Below are 17,209 nucleotides of genomic sequence, written 5' to 3'. Positions count from 1 at the left end.
ATGCTACGGGCTACAATCCAGAAGTTTCAGCTTTATAGGTTTGTTGGCTTTAAACCATAAACTAAGAAGACTATAAACCCACCTTGAATAACCCATAAGTAGGGTTAAAAAACCAAAAAATAAATGGAAAATGAAAAAGAAAAAAAAAAAACCAATGCGACCTTAGGGAAGTAGGTGATGCATCCCAAGAAAACTGCTTGTGGGAAGGCAAATATGTAATGCTTGTCTCAACCTGCTGTAGCTGGATAAACACCTCCCAAGAAAATAGATGTCAATATTAAAGCCACAATGTACTCAAAAGCTGAGTGTTATTCAGTTATGCAGCTATACTCAGTTTGGAAACAGTCCATACAGCTCATCATATTCAGAACCAGTACCAGTGAAAAGGCCTCCCTCTTGAGTATGGCTCATAAACCAAAAGGACTGGACAAGTACTACATTCAACAACAAATATGCTGTTTTTTTCTCTCTTTAAACATTGCTCAGTAATATGAGTGAACCCATTTAAAATATAAAGAAATCACCAACATTTTTAAACTTTAAAAATTTATGTGGTTATAAAACAACAGCTAAATATTCAAATAATGTTCCACCACTCACGTTGGTCCTTATTTCTCATGTAAATTTTCTGCCATTCCTCTATTAATGATTCTAACTTTTGATAGTTAATGTGGTTATCAACCAGAACTACCAGATGGTTACTATGTTTCGAACAATGACGAACTCCATAGTTGCAGCAAGCAAAAAATGTAATAACTTCATTATAGAAACACAACAGAAAAACTACTTACAGCAGCCCTAACAAGATACAAAAAGATTAAATTTTGGATTGGAAATTCCAAGCCAGAAACTAGTGAAGCAAATAACTATAAGCAACATTTACAGATGGTGATAGAATAAAGTTCAGATCAATCATGTCAGGAATTAACTTTCAATATCCATCATAAACTATATGAAGAAATCAAGGGAAGGAACTTACAAAATTAACCTTTCTTCCTTTTTGTGCCAGAAGAATTGCCATTGGACCCTGCACTTCCAATCCCACCTGTAGAAAGCTCCTTTGGTCCAGAGTTCTGATTTGCCAAACATTGCATATTGTCAAACTCACACCCATTAAATCCTCCTCCGTTTAGCACTGCAGCTTCTCCTGTTTTACCTTCTACACCTGGGTGAAGGCAATACATCTGATCATTGCATTGCACATTGCAGGGATTCATCACATGAGAACCGGGCGGATTCATCATGTTAGCATTCGTTGTTGATTTCTGATAAGGAAACGATCCAATCTCCCCTTCAATTCTTCCTCGAACATCCACAAGCAAACACTTGAGCCTAGCAATCTCAGCCTCCAATGCAGCCTGACCTTGTAATCTCTTCAACAGCTGCTGGTTCAATGTCCTCAGTCTCACAACCTCATCCTCCAACGAAGCAGCTCGTGCCTTAACCTTTTCCCTATACTTCCTAACAGCTTCTCGATTACCCTGAGGGAGTTTCTTCAATTCCTTCTCCCTAGACCCAGCGGTGACATCAATAGCAGCCTTTTGAGGAAGGCACATTTTTGGCATGAACATGGAAACAAGTGTGTGTATGAGAGTTATCAGGGCCAGGTCGGTTACAAGTGTGTGTATGGGTGCAAGCATGACAATCCTTGAGTAATTCATCGAAAAAGCTGTCTATTGAGCAACTGCTTGGAATATAACCTAAGTATTTGCCAGAAAACACTTCATGGTTCGAAAAATCAAGCTCCCCATCGTCCATTACAAGTAGAAATCCCCAGGAGAATCAGAGGGAAACACTTAAATCTAGTGAAGGAGTGATCAATTTACGATTTTGAACCTGACCCAGATAATAAATCATGCCCAACTAGCAAGTAGCAATTCATTTACAAACATTTTTCAAAGCAACCATTACAAGATTAAAAAAAAATCAACTGAAAACGAATCACACAATGAGAAAGTGAAATTTTTTATACCAGGGAAAAATTATATACTTTCAATATTGCAGAAAAGGTAAATTTATGGCATTTTGAAGATTCATAAAGTGGACGTACCAGAAACAAGAAATGGAAAGACCGAGCCGCCCTTTCAATTTATAGGTACTTGAGGTACTTCACTGTAAATTAAAAAAATTACATGCCGGGCGGCGGTCTGTTGAGATGCAATTATGGTGTTTTGTCCTTTATTAACTGAAAGGCGTCCGCCGTGGATGTGAAAATATTTTGCCACGTGGGTGATTATGGTTAGCTAGATCGTGATGATAAGGATTAAGATCATTGGGGACTGATGTGGATGAGTCATCATGCTACTGATCATTGAAGCCTAACGGGCATATGACCGGTTTAAGACATTAGCCAGGTTGGTGAACAAAGAATCACCATTTAGCTCAAAAATTATCAGGATATCTGGAAGAAGATTGAGTTTGTGTCCGGAAAGTAACACTTGTTTGTCAACAGGTGTTGGCGTAAGTATTTAAGGTTTACTGTCTGAATGTAAAGCATACAAATTTGAATATCCTTACAGTTCTCTAATAATTTTGATCCAAAGATCTAAAAAACATAAAAATTACACTAATACAAGTGGATACTTCCTCTATATATAGTAGTAAGTTGCTTCAAATGGACTACCATCAGATCAAATCACAAGAAACAAGATGAAACAATTTGGTTGTGTTCTTACACAGGGTTCTAGTCAATAGATGAGGCATATCTAAACCCAGAAGGCCATTAATATACAAATTCAGAATACAATCCATCCTAGAGAGAAAAGAACATATTTTGATGCTTAGAGAGTTCCCTCCTGGTTCTGTCAATTCAGACTACATATGCCATAAGGAGCAATTTTGTCAAGGTGAGGAGAGATAATAATAGATTGTGAGAGACTAACAGATTAAATGGTTAAACGATAACTTTTCTTTGCTAGATCACAATATTGAGCAGGCCTTTTCAGCCGTTCTCTTCTTTTTCTTCTTCTTCTTCTGCTTTGGCGGCTGGAGAACCATTTTGATGGCCGCATCAAAGACGGCTTTCACATTCTGGATTTCAAGAAGTAATTATCACAAATCCTTCCAATGCTCAAAACCAAAAGGCTGAAGATAAATTACCAACCAAATATTTATGTACCTGCTGTGTCTTTGAACTACATTCAATGTAAACGGGTGCTCCAATTAACTTGCTCAATTCCTCCCCCTTTCAGCATAAAAGAACAATAGAGAATCAAAATTAGGATCTTATGCTCTCAACTAAAATGACACTCTGGTTATTAAACTGCAAATAGCAGCATGATGAGACAATGTGAATAACTAAGTAGAAAGTTCTTATTATGATGACAAGCGAGCAGCCATTAGTACCTGGGCTGTGGTAATGGGTACTGCACCAGGGTGATCTAGGAAGAACTGCTTATCATCCCGAAGATCTACAGAAAGAAAATTTAGCAGCTGTTAATCAATCATAGATTGACAGCTTTAAAGATAAATTTAGCAGTTATTGATGCTATATCTGATTTGGAAACTGTTCCAGAAGATATTTCCCAGAATATTTACTAAAAAGAATAGGAAACATTGGGACAAGGTCAAAAAATAAAAGGTTGAGAAATGGAGTGCTTCCATTAGCTTTAAAAAAAGGGTAAACTTCCATTGGATAGCTGCTTCATTTGCTTTCCTTGTTATTCATCTGCCATGGGATTTATTTTTTTCTCTTCTGAAACTTATAATGGTCTTCTTTACTCCATGATCAATGATTCATGCCATAGTGAAATTGACTATTTAACTAGCTCAAGATAGAGTGATGAACTCATATGGAAGTAAACCTAGGAATACAATATCAATGAAAGAACATATAGTAGGCACAGTTTAGAAATTTTCGGCTTATTTTGTTTCTGTCCCATTTTCTTCAAATGTCCTCTTAGTTGATGAACATTTAATTGCGTTCATATTCTACATCAGCATCTCATAGGATTTGTTTACATCAATAACTTTTGTATAACTCCCAAAGATTTCCTTAAAACCAGTAAAATGAACAGCTTTTTTGAATAATCCATGGAACTTTAGTTTCAATTTTGCTTGGTCCTCCAGCTCGGAGGGGGGGCGGGCTGGGGAGGACATAAGAGCATCTAGATTATTCCACAAGCTTATAATATATCCAAAAAGATCACTTTTGATGACTCAATAGGAGAAACAATTTACTGGCAAAAAATAAAATGAAACCGATTGTAACCGAACCAATAAGTTATGCAGGACTAAGCTAGAAAGTTTTCCAAACTTGTCTTGTTTAAAGCATTCTTTTAAATACATTAGAAAACATACTAATTTGAGGCAAAGTCAGAATGGATTGGTTTCAGGTTTCTGCCATTATGGTATTTACACCTTACTCCAAATCAAGTTAATGACCTATGTAGAAGAAGAGACTAGCCTCAACTATTTAGATGAAGACAGAATTGAAGGAGGTTTTGGCAAGGGCACAAGCAATCGAACCATAAAATTCTAATTGTTCTTTTTATTAAGAAGAAAACCGAAACGAAAATGTCAATAGTTGTAAAGGTTACCGTAGCTTTATTAAGAAAAGTCTTGCAATCAAAACACCATTATAGAGATCAAACCTCCATTTAGGATTTTAGGCGCTAGAACAGATTAATCTTATGAGGCAGGGGCAATGCTGAGAAGACGGATGGTCATCCCATGGCACTACACTACTTCACCCGGCAAGAGGAACTTCTCCCCTTATCTCAAGGGGAAACAAACTCACACCCCACCCCCTACCACCTCTGTCTTTCACAGAGTAGGGAAAATGAGAAGAAGAAGGAGTTGGCAATATTGTAAATTTAATAGGATTCACTAGCTTTAACCACAACATATTATACGGGGAAAAATGAAAATTATTGCATTAAGAGCTTATTCAAAAGAACAGATAATCGATAAACTTGGTAAAAATTGGAGTAGAATCTAACCAAGCTTAGTGCCAACAAGAATAATCGGAACACCGGGTGCATAATGCCTCAACTCAGGAATCCACTGACAATTTGGAACAGAGAATGTATTAGTAGATCAAGTAATTAGAAAGTATATCATTAAAAAGAAAGTCAAAAGTTTCTACAAATAATAATAATCTCACTTTCTTAGCAACATTTTCATAGCTGGCTTTGCTAATGAGAGAGAATGCCAGCAGGAAGACGTCTGCTCCACGATAACTCAAAGGTCTTAATCTATTGTAATCTTCCTGGCCTGTCTCATGATAGAAAAACAAATTCAAAACTACAGAAATAAACATCCTAAGACAAGAATAAGGAAATATTATGGAATTCAAACATACCAGCAGTATCCCACAATCCCAGATTAACAGTGTTCCCATCCACAGCCACATTTGCACCAAAATTGTCAAAGACAGTTGGCACATAATCCTGTTTCCCAAGACATTGCAGAGGATGTAGGGAAAATGTTATAATGACCCAATCCAAAAGCCATCTTAAAATAATCATAAAAATGAAGCAATAACTAGACAATCATGATTACAAATTTAGCATCAATCAACACTTTATGGGTAAGGTTCACCAAAAGGAGGAAATTCTAGCACAAGCATTTTTTTTATGCCAATTTAAAGGACAAAAAAAACCAGCATCATGGCCATGCCCATCACCCATGATTCACGGTCATACAAGCACCTACCATGAAAAATCCTTACATGGAACTTCCTACTAGCAATAGTTTCTGATACAGCAATTTTTTTTCTTTCCTCTCTTTCTAGCAGAAAAAGGAAATTAGCGAGACAAAATTTTCAGCTTTAAACAAAACTCAGCAAATTAAAATGAAAACCTAAAATACTAAGCATCCTTTTTCATGCATGAAAACTCAAACAGACCAAATAATGATAAGTTATATAAACTATAAAAAGCAAAATAAAAAAAAACATCTACAAATTTTTTGCAACAGAAATCCTTAAGAAATTGCTCACTTGAACACAAGTTACGAAGAATGAGTCAATTATTCAGAATAATATTCTACACCAAATTCAAGATTCCAAAGATAAGTATAACCAAAGAGAAAAAGAAACAAAAGCCCCCCCCCCCCCCCAAAAAAAAAAAGCATCTTTGTGAAATAGTCACATTGACCACCAGAAACCAGCACAAATTCTGTTTGGTTGCCAAGAAAATAGAGGAAACAAAAAAAGAAAAGAACCCATGAAAATCCAAGTCAAAAATATTCTTTTTCTTCTTTCTTCAGTACCAAGAAGAGTCAAATTTCTTTCGATTTCCCAAATTTTCTCAGGAACCAAACAGAAACCCTAAAAAACAAAAAAAAAAAAGAAAAGAAAAAAAGGCCGTTTCTTTATTTCTTTTTCTTTTTCTTTTTTTATAACTTACAGTAGGGAAAGTATTGCTGGTATAGGAGATAAGCATGCAAGTCTTGCCGACGGCACCATCACCGACTGTGACGCATTTTATGAACCTGGAAGCACTCATTTTGCGCGACGTGTAACCGGCAAAAGTGAAGTACGGTTAGAGTTGTTCTTCTACCTCCCGGTCACTTCCGTCTTTGTTTGTTGTCCAAACTCCAAACGGTGGAAAAGAAAGGCAAAGTCTAGTTTAGTTATTGTTAAGGTCCGACATTGTTTTTTATGCTGAGTTGGGAGAAAGAAATGAAGTCGAACAGAGAAAACCGAAACACATTGTCAGAGAGAAAGAGAAGAACTTGGGGAAAGGCCAAAAGACAGCTCTCGGACAGCTACAACGAGGAACTGCTGCCTGAAACAGTGCCCCAAATTTCTAGCCCTAACATGTACCCATCTTTCACTCCCCTCTTCTATTTTCCATTTTGCGTCTTGTATGGTAAATTTTTGGTAAAGAAAAATTGTAATCTTAAAATAAAAAAATTGTAAATATTGAAAAAAATAAATGATTGAATAATCCGAATAAACCAAATTTTGTCTTCATGAAAGTGAGAGCGTAATAGAGGCCATTAAGGTTAGGATACAATCAAATTTGATTCGATTTTTAAATATTAAATAATATTATAATTTTTAAACTTTAATATTTCATAGAAATGATTAAAATTAGATCAAATTTTATTTAATTAATTAAATTTGATTTATTGATTTTTGAATTTATTTATTTTTCATATATATTATGTTAGTATAAAATTTTAATATATTTAAATAAATTTTGATATAAAATTATTATTTTTATTTTATAAAAATTAATAAAAATATATAATTCAATTCAATTTAATTTTTTTAATTTATTATTTTATAATCCTAAATTCAATTTGAATATAATATATATTTAATATCTAAACTTCATTCGAATAAAAAAAATAATTCAAATTAAATTAAATACTACAACTTCCAATAAATTTTTAATTTTCTTGATTTTTTTACCTAATGTTAAACAATAAAAAAGAGGGATGAGTAAGAAAACTCAAACTGCCTATGACATATTTGTAATTACAAGTAGACAAAAGGCATAATATATAGTTGTACCTAGAATTGTGATGACATTCTTATGTTGTGCAACAGTGCTGAGTTTTGATTTATATCATCAACTAGGACATTCCAACAAAGGTACATCATCATTATTCAGTGTTTTTGGCAATTGCTTTAGTGTTGGAAGCAAATTAGTTTTCATTGCTTAGCTGCTGCTTGGACAAGTCATTATCAATTTATTACCAATCACCAAACGCTTTGTCTTGACCTCAATATTTTTGTATTATTATTATTATTATTTTCCTAACAAGACAAAACCTAGAGACAATTAAACCTAGCTAAAAGAAACATTAAATTTCTCAAAGCACATGGGGGCCGGTTACCACCAACTCCATGTGCTATGACAACCAACTTCCTACAAGTTTCTTTCAATTCAACATCCGTGTATCTGGCAGGCAATGTCCTGAGATGCCTTGTCCCCTACTTGTTTGCTCCTACCAATCAACCCTGCAATCAAATTTCATTCAGATAATAATAATAATAATAATAATAATAATCATTCTTTTGTTCGTGATATAGTTTCCAAGGCTGATTCCAATTGTCTTCCAAAGTTTGCCCCTGCTCTTTTCCTTCTTTTTGAATCCAACTGTTTGTTTCTTTTAGAGTTGCATCTTAGTTTCAGAGTAGACAATTTCCTGAGCAATGATGGATGAATCTTTAAGGTAAGTTGAAAGAAGTCCAGAAAATAAAAATCACTGACAATGAGTGCAAATGTATGATTTATCCCTTCTCCGAGCCAATCATTTGTTGAGCAGACATTTTTGATGCTCCATTTGCAAATTTGGAACTCATTTCCCCTTCATTTACAAAGTAATTATTGATGACAGCATATTACATAGATTTGCAACCAGCGAGAACAGAGAGGGTTTCTAATCTAACACCTGTAACTGCATTAAGAAATCTTATCCCTTGCAAGAGTCAATTTGTTGTCAAATTATCTCCATTTCTGCTCATTCAAGTACAGTTCAAAATGATCAGTTGTTTATCTATTTTGTTCTACTTTTAAATTGACTTGTCGTTGCAGAGATATAATTTATGCTACCAATTACATACCTTACTGCCTGTTTGAGTGCTTCCACAGACACCAGTTTGACTGGCTTTGTGAGCTTTTTCAAGTTTGTTCTGTCAGGGAGAGGATCAACCATATATATTCCATCTGATCTAAGAGGATTTCTAAATGCTGTTCTCAGGTTCCTGCATGATTAGAAAAAAAAAAGGAAGTGAGAAATTTAGTTTAACAACGAAAATGACACGGATCATTGACCACCTATGCTCCCATTAGCTCAGTTCACTTTGTGGAATATCTTTCTGATGCTTTCTACAGAACATAATAGAAAAGAATTATCTGGAGGTGATTTACTACCAACTCCCAAGATATTGGTCAAACAAGTTAAAGTAATGTCATGCCTACTTTTTGTTACATATATTGACAGTACATAACTTGAAGTCTGAAATAACAGAATGGATCAAAAGTTAAAATATAAAGAGATAAATTACATAGACGAACATAAAAAGAAAACTGGATAATGCAAGCCTCATATTAGGAAGATGTTTAACTAGCTGCATAAAAGACCAAATTGGATTTGATGAAAAAACATAAGAAAGCTATGAAATACCTTCAAAGACAAACTAAACAAAGAATTAAGTCAAGATTTTACATCTAATTTCTATCCAAGATTTTCTTCTTGCTACAAAAGAATTAGCTTTTTTAACTTCTTGCTTAACTACATAATGGATCAATCCACATTGCAAACATTCAGCAGAAATCAGACTCCTCGAACTTGAACCCACCAACAAACTTTCACATGTGTTGAGCATTTTCTGTAGATGTGGCAGTTAGACATCATGCACTTCAAGCAAACTCAAACAAGGTAATGACTGATATTGCAGGGAAGTTTAAAATCATAGATTGTTGATGATGCAAGCATAAGTGGAGAGACCATAATCATTCATTAGGAAAGCCTAATAGCATCATTCAAATCATTTTTCTTTTTCAGCCTTTTTACCAGTTAATAAGTGCCTATAACACCTGAACCAGACGCAGTAGAAGCTTTTTACTCTTATGTCACTTAAAATTAATCATTTAGTACATAATAGATTTTTCTCTCAATCCCATTTCTTAACCAGGTAAAATACATGAGAGCCGTTGTGCAAAGACAGTCAATAAAACAAAAGAACATTAAGACATGTAGCATACTTGCTTATGACAAGCGTGCAAGCCATTCCATCTTTTCTTTTACCCTTGTAAACGCCATAGTCAGATGAAGAACCAATCTTTAGAATTTGGGTGGGTGCACTGATACTCAACGAAAATCCCAATCTCTACAAAATGATACAGAAGGCATTAGTTTCTTTATGAAGAGTACCCTACATAAGCCAACTAACATATGACAAGTTGATACCTTGGTGTCTTTGCATACGTTGCAACTGAACAATGCAAAAACTGTTCCAGCCTGCTCCTTACAATCATCAAACAAGAAAAGAGAAACGGTATTTTCATCTAAACACCTAATTTTCCATATGCTATAGCTCTGCCCAATAGAACTAGTCTTTAATTCGCCTTTTCAGTCAACACTCCCATGGTTGCCTTACATCCATAAAGGGTGTCTCCCGCCAAAAAAATTCCTATAAAAGGCCAAAATATCTAGTTACCTTCCACATTGCAGTTTATATCTAACTAAGCTTAATTCAGAGCTTTGCAAGTAATATTCTAGGTAAGAACGAACTTGAAGAGAACTTAAATATCCAAAAGCGAGAAAACATCTTCCAGATTTTAATTAGATTATAAGCCGAAGAAGTACAACATTCTTTATAGTCCATAGCCAAACAAAAGGAATATCAGACAAGCGCTCACTTAGCTTCCTGAAAACAGAAGAAAAACACAAACTTTAACATGAAAAAGAAGTACTAATAGAAAACTGTCACACCACTTCCGCTTTGCACATTTGGCTAGTTTGCTGAGAAAATAGGCAAAAAAAATGTTAAATCTTTTAACTCATATTATAATAAAGTTTTAGCCTCCAATAATCAGATAAGTCACCCGATTAAAACCAAGTCATCATTTAGGCCACTGTAGAAGAAGTGGAGTTGAACTTGGTTTTACCTTATACGGAAACCTCAAACTTCTCAACTTGAAGATCTTGAACTCTTAGGCATTGACTTGGGCCACTTGGCAGGTCCCTCAACTTGTTTGGGTTCATAATCAAGGCAATGTTCGACAAGTTTCTTTCCCTCTCTGCCTTGGTCATCCATCATCTGATAGGTACCCTACAAATTTAGGCTAACTACCTTGAAAGAAGAAACAGAGAGATACCATTTATCAACTTTGAAAAAGAAGAAACTGAGTGATACTCATTGTTAATTTTCAGGGCAAGAAAAATAAGTAAGCAAAACCCAGATGCGAAAACAGCAAATAAAAGGAAATTGGAAAATGCAGAGGCAGAGGCATAAAGCCAGATGCAATTAGGGGAAAATAAAAGATGCCCAGAAACGTTTTCTAATAAGCAAATTCAAAGCCAAAGCAACCATGAGAAAATGTGTAAACTTTGATTGATGATAAAGCGAGCACTGGGTTACCCAGAGACTGAAAGTGGGGATTTGAATTCACCAAAAACTTAGTTTTCCGGTTGAGACAAAAGAAAGTGAAGAAAAGACAATAATAAACCCTAAAATCCACCAAAAGCTAATCCAAATTCAAATCAAATTCAAGATTTACATCTCGCTCGTCGCAATTACTTAGCAAAGAAATCAATTGTTAGGGTTTTGAAAGTGAAATTTGAGAAACCACCTTTCAAGAAGACAGCAAAAGCGACCAAATTAGAGAATTTTTTAAAGTACCTGTGTTACCGCCACGATCACTCTCGAAAATCGAAAGAGCGGGTCGGTCTTTTATGGGTCCACCAGGTGTGGATCACATTGACCGACATGAACCAAATCTAAATTAGGGTTACCATGGATTTGGGCTAAAACCAGGTTCTTAACTTCCTATATATTTTGTTGGTTTAGGTCGGTTACTGTTAAGGCCCATGGCCTATGAGTTTTTCAAATTCCGGCCCATCCTAATTATTTTTAAATCCCTTTTATTTATTTATTTTTAAAGCGTGGATGGAGATTTTTTTTTTCCAATTGAACGTAAATTTAATCTTACATTTAATTCATATAAAAATTGACATAAAATAGATTAAATTTTCATAATTAAAGATGAAATTTAATAGTTTTTTAATTAAAATTACAATGCCAAAGATTAAAAAATATTTATCTCAAAATGTCGAATATGATTAATACATTTTACTCTGAGAGGTAATAATAATCAAATTCATCCCAAAAAAAAAAAAAAATCAGCACTTAAGTCATCATCAAGCTATCTCAAATGGTTTAATACATTGTTAGTCTTTTCCTGAACTCAAGCCACGTTATTGGAATGTTACGGCAAAAAGCACATTTTACATGCACGAGGAAATATTGGTGGCTAAGGCCTCATTAATGTCTGTTCTACAACCGTTCTGCATCCCTCCATATTCAAATTCTTCCGAGAATAGCAAATTTTCTCGAGAAAAATCAGAAATCAGTTACATTCAAAGGTTAAAAATAGTAATATGACATGTCATGAATCCGGAGTTTCATCCAAGACCTTAAAGGCACCGTGCCTTTCTCCTATATCATTGTTTTTCCAAGAATATGTCATTTGAGCTTACCGGGCACCTCTCCTTTAAGGTGGAGGTTCCCAAAGTAGGCTTCATTATTTATTGTTTCTAAACGAATTTCCTTTTGGTCCCCAAAAAAAAAAATCCATTTCTGATAGAAAACAAAAAGATTCTTCTACTGAAATAGCGATGGCAGTATCAGACACTATACTTTTGATAACCCTTTTGACATTGCTGGTTACTTCCAGCATTGCACATGACAAGGATGATAACGATGGGGATGAAGTTAAGGTTGAAGGTAAGGCAAATCAGGGCGTGACTTATGATGGAAGGTCTATGATCATCCATGGCAGAAGAGAGCTTCTCTTTTCGGGCTCCATTCATTACCCTCGCTGCAATCCAGATGTATGCATGGTTTTTTGTATTAAATATATTCTTATGTTGATTATTTTCTCAAGGAACTTTGATTTGATGGATGCATGTAGAACTAATTTGTTGTGTTGAATTGGGTTCAGACCTGGCCCGACCTCCTCACAAAAGCCAAACTTGGAGGTCTGAACGTGATTCAAACTTATGTTTTCTGGAACGTTCATGAGCCAGTTCAGGGCCAGTTCAATTTTGAAGGAGAATATGACTTGGTGAAGTTCATCAAGATGATTGGGGAGCATAAAATGTATGCAAACCTCAGGGTTGGCCCATTTATCCAGGCTGAATGGAACCATGGGTAAAGATTGAAATTTCTCTTTTCTATTCTTATTGAATCCTCATTTCTTCAGCCTCTCTCCATGTATCTGCTTAACAATGTAGTTTTTAAATGTGAACTTCAGCGGATTACCATATTGGCTAAGAGAGGTCCCCAACATCACATTTCGTTCTGACAATGAACCATTCAAGGTAATGTGTCTTCTCCAATCTGATATGGTATTTCTACTTGGTGAAAGACTGAAAACTCTATACAAACGATTCAAGATTTCATTTGAGTAAAACTTTACCTTGTGCAGAACCACATGAAAAAGTTCGTTAAAATGATTATTGACAAAATGAAGGAGGAGAAGTTGTTTGCTTCACAAGGAGGACCTATCATTTTATCACAGGTTTGGTTGATACACTCTTCCTCTCCTAAAACCTATATCAATACTATATCATTTTTGCCAAGTTTGATCTTATAAATTTCATAGATCGAAAATGAGTACAACACTATTCAACTAGCCTTCAGAGAACTTGGAGATAGTTATGTTCAGTGGGCAGGAAATATGGCTGTTGCCTTAGACACCGGAGTTCCATGGATCATGTGCAAGCAAAAGGATGCCCCAGGTCCGATTGTAAGTTTACCCGATAAGCTCTTTGATTTCTTTGCTACGAAGAGACACAAACAACATTTTGTATAGAAAATCTAGCAAAAATTTTCTCCATCGATCCTGGTGCATGTAAGTGTATCATTATAATTGTAAAAGCTCTACATAAATCAATAAAAAGATGGAAAACCTGCTCATTTTGCATAATAAAGTAGTAATATATACTTCATCGTTCAGATCAATACATGCAATGGAAGACACTGCGGAGATACTTTCACAGGTCCAAATAAGCCCAACAAGCCTCATCTGTGGACTGAGAACTGGACTGCACAGTGAGTGTATTATTATTGAAGATGTTCATTCGAAAATTCAAGTTGTATATATAGGCTAATGCTGTGGCTGTTTCAACGTGTTTTTAATAATTCAGGTATAGAGTATTCGGAGATCCACCATCTCAAAGATCAGCAGAAGATTTGGCATACTCGGTTGCTCGCTTCTTCTCCAAAAATGGAACTTTGGTCAACTACTATATGGTAGGAAGATACTTGGCTGTCGTCTACGAGTTCAATTCTTATCTAAATGACACTCTTTTTAGACATAGCTCACTGTTCTTTTTTTGTGTTTGCAGTACTATGGTGGCACAAATTATGGCAGAACAAGCGCTGCTTTTACAACAACTCGCTACTATGATGAAGCCCCTCTTGATGAATATGGTAGGATTAAGAATCTTGTTATGTAATGATCTATGGATTTAAGTCCTCTATACAGCTAATTTCACATGTTCTGAATGTTGCAGGTTTACAAAGGAACCCAAAATGGGGTCATCTCAAGGACGTCCACAAGGCCCTTAATTTGTGCAAGAAGGCTCTGTTTTGGGGGTCTCCTGTTGTCCAAAATTTGGGTCCAGACCAAGAGGTAAGCATCTATATAGGCTAATCGAGTGGATTCGGTCAGAGAAATCAATATGGTTACTAAGAGTTAAGATATTGTGCAATGCAGGTTCGAATCTGGGAGCAACCTGGAACTTCATACTGTGCAGCTTTCTTGGCCAACAATGACACCAAGAAAGCACAAACAATCCATTTCAGGGGTCAGGATTATGGCCTGCCAGCTCGCTCCATTAGTATCCTCCCTGACTGCAAGACCGTGGTTTACAACACTCACATGGTAAAATCCTGACCCTTTATATATGTCTTTTATCTCCACTTATAGTAACTACAAATTGGCCATCTTCCTCCTTATAACATGCTCCCAAGCTGCCTTGTGTTTTCTTGCTGCTTTAAAACTTCTAAATAATAACTTATCTTTGATTATTTAACGCAGATCACAGCTCAACATAACTCAAGAAATTTTGTAAGATCAGCAATTGCAAACAAGAACTTTAACTGGGAGATGTACAAGGAAGTCGCTCCTACCGAACTTGGATCCAGGACCAGCCTGCCCATGGAGCTTTATGAATTGACCAAAGATACAACGGACTACGCTTGGTACACGACTAAGTAAGATAAAAACTTACAACACCATGTAAAGAAACCAAATTATAAAGATCAGAACATTTAATTGATTTTAACTGTCAGAGAAGGATATTGATAGGGGATCCTTAGAAAAGTTACCAGGCATTTCTACTTACTGCCTAAATTTGACTTATCTATGAAATTCCTGCTGCAGAATTGAATTGAGCCGACGTGACTTACCAATGAAAAAGGAAATCTTCCCAGTTTTACGGGTTGCAAGTTTAGGCCATGGAGTCCATGCCTTTGTAAACGGGGAATACATAGGTAAGTGCAGCATGCATACAGAGAGGATCAGGCTTTGATGCACTTTGCATTCCAAGCAACAGATATATAACAATCTTGGTGTTTTGTCTCTTAGGTACTGCACATGGGAGCAAAGTTGAGAAGAGCTTTGTCTTCCAGAAACCTGCAAAGTTCGAGGAAGGGACCAACCATATTGCACTCTTGGGGTATTTAGTGGGACTTCCAGTAAGGCTTTTGCAACTTAAAGCACATTTGGGCTTGAATGAAACTTGGAGCAGCTACTGATGAGATTTTCTTTATTAATTAAGGATAGCGGAGCCTACATGGAGCGTAGATATGCTGGTCCTCGTTCTATCACCATCCTAGGTTTGAACACTGGAACACTTGACTTGTCAATAAATGGCTGGGGGCATCAGGTATCAGTGGACTTTGATTTTTTATGGTAAATTTCACACACCTGGTCGTTGATGCTGGCTAATTAAACAGATTTGGTGCCTATTTTCAGGTTGGACTAGATGGAGAAAAGAAGCAAATATACACTGAGAAAGGCTCAAAGTCGGTTGAGTGGACAAAGCCCAGTGGAGAAATCCCATCTTTAACATGGTTCAAGGTAATTCCTGGAGAATTTTTATGTTAGGAATGCTTGAAATTTTCTTTTCAGATGTACAAATATTCATAACTAAACCACAAATGGTTGACACATGCCTGATAAATGGAAAATTTCTTGTTATACAGGGATCTTTTGATGCACCTGAAGGAGACAACCCGATTGCCATCCGGATGACTGGTATGGGGAAAGGTATGGTGTGGATCAATGGAAAAAGCATTGGCCGATATTGGATGTCATACCTTTCTCCTCTTCTACAGCCTACTCAATCCGAGTATGTAAGCCATAATCACAGAACTATAACTAGAAATAGATCGTCATCAGTGAAAGACCAAACTGAAATTGTTTTCATAATTTGTGCTTCTAATTCAGGTACCAAATCCCAAGATCATACCTCAAGCCAACACAGAATCTCATTGTTATATTTGAGGAAGAAGAGAAAAATGATCCTAAAAATGTTGAGATCTTACTAGTTGATAGGGATATAATCTGCAGTTATGTAACAGAATATCATCCACCATCTGTGAGGTTATTTGAAAGCAAAGGAGGTAATCTTCGAGCCAAGGTGAATGATTTGAAACCAAAGGCTGAACTGACATGTCCAAACCAGAAACATATCGTTGCCGTAGAGTTTGCAAGCTTTGGTGATCCTTTCGGCGCATGTGGAGGCTACTTTGTTGGAAATTGCTCGTCTCCGGTATCCAAGGAAGTTGTTGAAAAGGTAAGTCAAGTTTAAGTAACTGTTACATTACAGGGCACTTTTTGAGTTATTAAATTGCTCTTTTGTCATCGAACAGTTTTGCTTGGGAAAAGCCAGCTGCAAAATTCCATTGGACACCGTGCATTTCGATAATAAAAATGATGCATGTCCAGATATGAAGAAGGCACTTGCCGTCCAAGTGAAGTGTGCTTATAAACCCTAGTCCTCTTGGAGAAATCAAAATTAGTGTTCAACTTTCTTTGTATTTTCTTTGTATTTCTGATCCATAAAATTGCAACGGGATGATTGTGCAATTTCCAAGTTAGCAAATTGATTTACGATCTTCAAGCATTTTTCTTTTTCTTATTTTTCTTATATATCTTCCATTTAAGCAAACAGAAAAAAAAAAAAAAATCATTGACTGCAGCTGGAAGTCCTTAACAAGCTTCAGTAGAATCTGCAAAAGCCATTAAAACCAATCTGTGCAGATACCAAGACTCTTCCCTCAACTTTCATGGCTGAATAGGGGATTGATTTGTAAAATTTCTGCCCACATTCAATAAAAAGTCAGACTCAAATTTAAGCTCTTTGGTCATTGACAGATGCCCAAGTAAGTTATCCTTCTCTATGCTTCAGAAATTGAAGGATATTCAACCACTGTAATATGGATTCCTACAAAGCAAGCTAACTTCCGGATTCTTAGTCACTGCTGCCTTGTTCTGCATGCCTAATCTCAATG

The 17,209-nt window shown here is 35.9% G+C and overlaps 2 protein-coding genes, 1 long non-coding RNA gene and 2 pseudogenes across 6 annotated transcripts; 1 reads left to right on the top strand and 4 right to left on the bottom strand.

Annotated features, from left to right (window-relative positions):
- Window positions 1-116: 116 nt before the first annotated feature.
- On the bottom strand, window positions 117-1,899 carry LOC111281853 (basic leucine zipper 23 pseudogene; annotated as a pseudogene). Its single transcript, XR_016342390.1, has 2 exons — window positions 980-1,899; window positions 117-253 (listed from the first exon to the last, which is right to left on the bottom strand). The product of XR_016342390.1 is annotated as a basic leucine zipper 23 pseudogene (transcript).
- Window positions 1,900-2,455: 556 nt separating this feature from the next.
- On the bottom strand, window positions 2,456-6,814 carry LOC111281855 (rac-like GTP-binding protein 5). Its single transcript, XM_022869586.2, has 7 exons — window positions 6,351-6,814; window positions 5,303-5,390; window positions 5,105-5,214; window positions 4,941-5,004; window positions 3,346-3,410; window positions 3,119-3,184; window positions 2,456-3,030 (listed from the first exon to the last, which is right to left on the bottom strand). The coding sequence occupies exons 1-7, from the start codon at window positions 6,447-6,449 to the stop codon at window positions 2,920-2,922; spliced, it is 603 nt and encodes a 200-aa protein (XP_022725321.2). The 5' UTR covers window positions 6,450-6,814; the 3' UTR covers window positions 2,456-2,919.
- Window positions 6,815-7,665: 851 nt separating this feature from the next.
- On the bottom strand, window positions 7,666-10,129 carry LOC111281856 (uncharacterized; annotated as a pseudogene). Its single transcript, XR_016342003.1, has 5 exons — window positions 10,121-10,129; window positions 9,871-10,079; window positions 9,666-9,790; window positions 8,522-8,662; window positions 7,666-8,414 (listed from the first exon to the last, which is right to left on the bottom strand). The product of XR_016342003.1 is annotated as an uncharacterized LOC111281856 (transcript).
- Window positions 10,130-10,218: 89 nt separating this feature from the next.
- Window positions 10,219-11,378, bottom strand: LOC149518936 (uncharacterized). Of its 2 annotated transcripts, none has more exons than XR_016342388.1 (3): window positions 11,306-11,378; window positions 10,572-10,756; window positions 10,219-10,330 (listed from the first exon to the last, which is right to left on the bottom strand). It is a non-coding gene; the product is annotated as an uncharacterized LOC149518936 (long non-coding RNA). The 2 variants fall into 2 exon arrangements; XR_016342389.1 differs by having other exon boundaries at window positions 10,572-10,735; window positions 11,256-11,321.
- An 859-nt stretch (window positions 11,379-12,237) lies between these two features.
- LOC111282173 (beta-galactosidase 13-like) lies at window positions 12,238-16,863 on the top strand. Its single transcript, XM_022870162.2, has 18 exons — window positions 12,238-12,516; window positions 12,627-12,835; window positions 12,939-13,005; window positions 13,113-13,205; window positions 13,290-13,433; window positions 13,644-13,738; window positions 13,834-13,939; window positions 14,035-14,119; window positions 14,203-14,321; window positions 14,406-14,573; window positions 14,730-14,905; window positions 15,075-15,184; window positions 15,279-15,388; window positions 15,472-15,579; window positions 15,669-15,773; window positions 15,899-16,044; window positions 16,143-16,491; window positions 16,568-16,863. The coding sequence occupies exons 1-18, from the start codon at window positions 12,301-12,303 to the stop codon at window positions 16,691-16,693; spliced, it is 2,532 nt and encodes an 843-aa protein (XP_022725897.1). The 5' UTR covers window positions 12,238-12,300; the 3' UTR covers window positions 16,694-16,863.
- The last annotated feature ends 346 nt before the right edge of the window (window positions 16,864-17,209 follow it).

The sequence above is a fragment of the Durio zibethinus genome, chromosome 5, assembly GCF_047325235.1.
Source record: "Durio zibethinus cultivar Kanyao isolate XHJ-2024 chromosome 5, ASM4732523v1, whole genome shotgun sequence".
In the NCBI taxonomy this organism is placed as follows: Eukaryota; Viridiplantae; Streptophyta; class Magnoliopsida; order Malvales; family Malvaceae; genus Durio; species Durio zibethinus.
The sequence above is the reverse complement of the archived record's forward strand: the minus strand, read 5'-3'. Positions and strand labels throughout refer to the sequence as shown.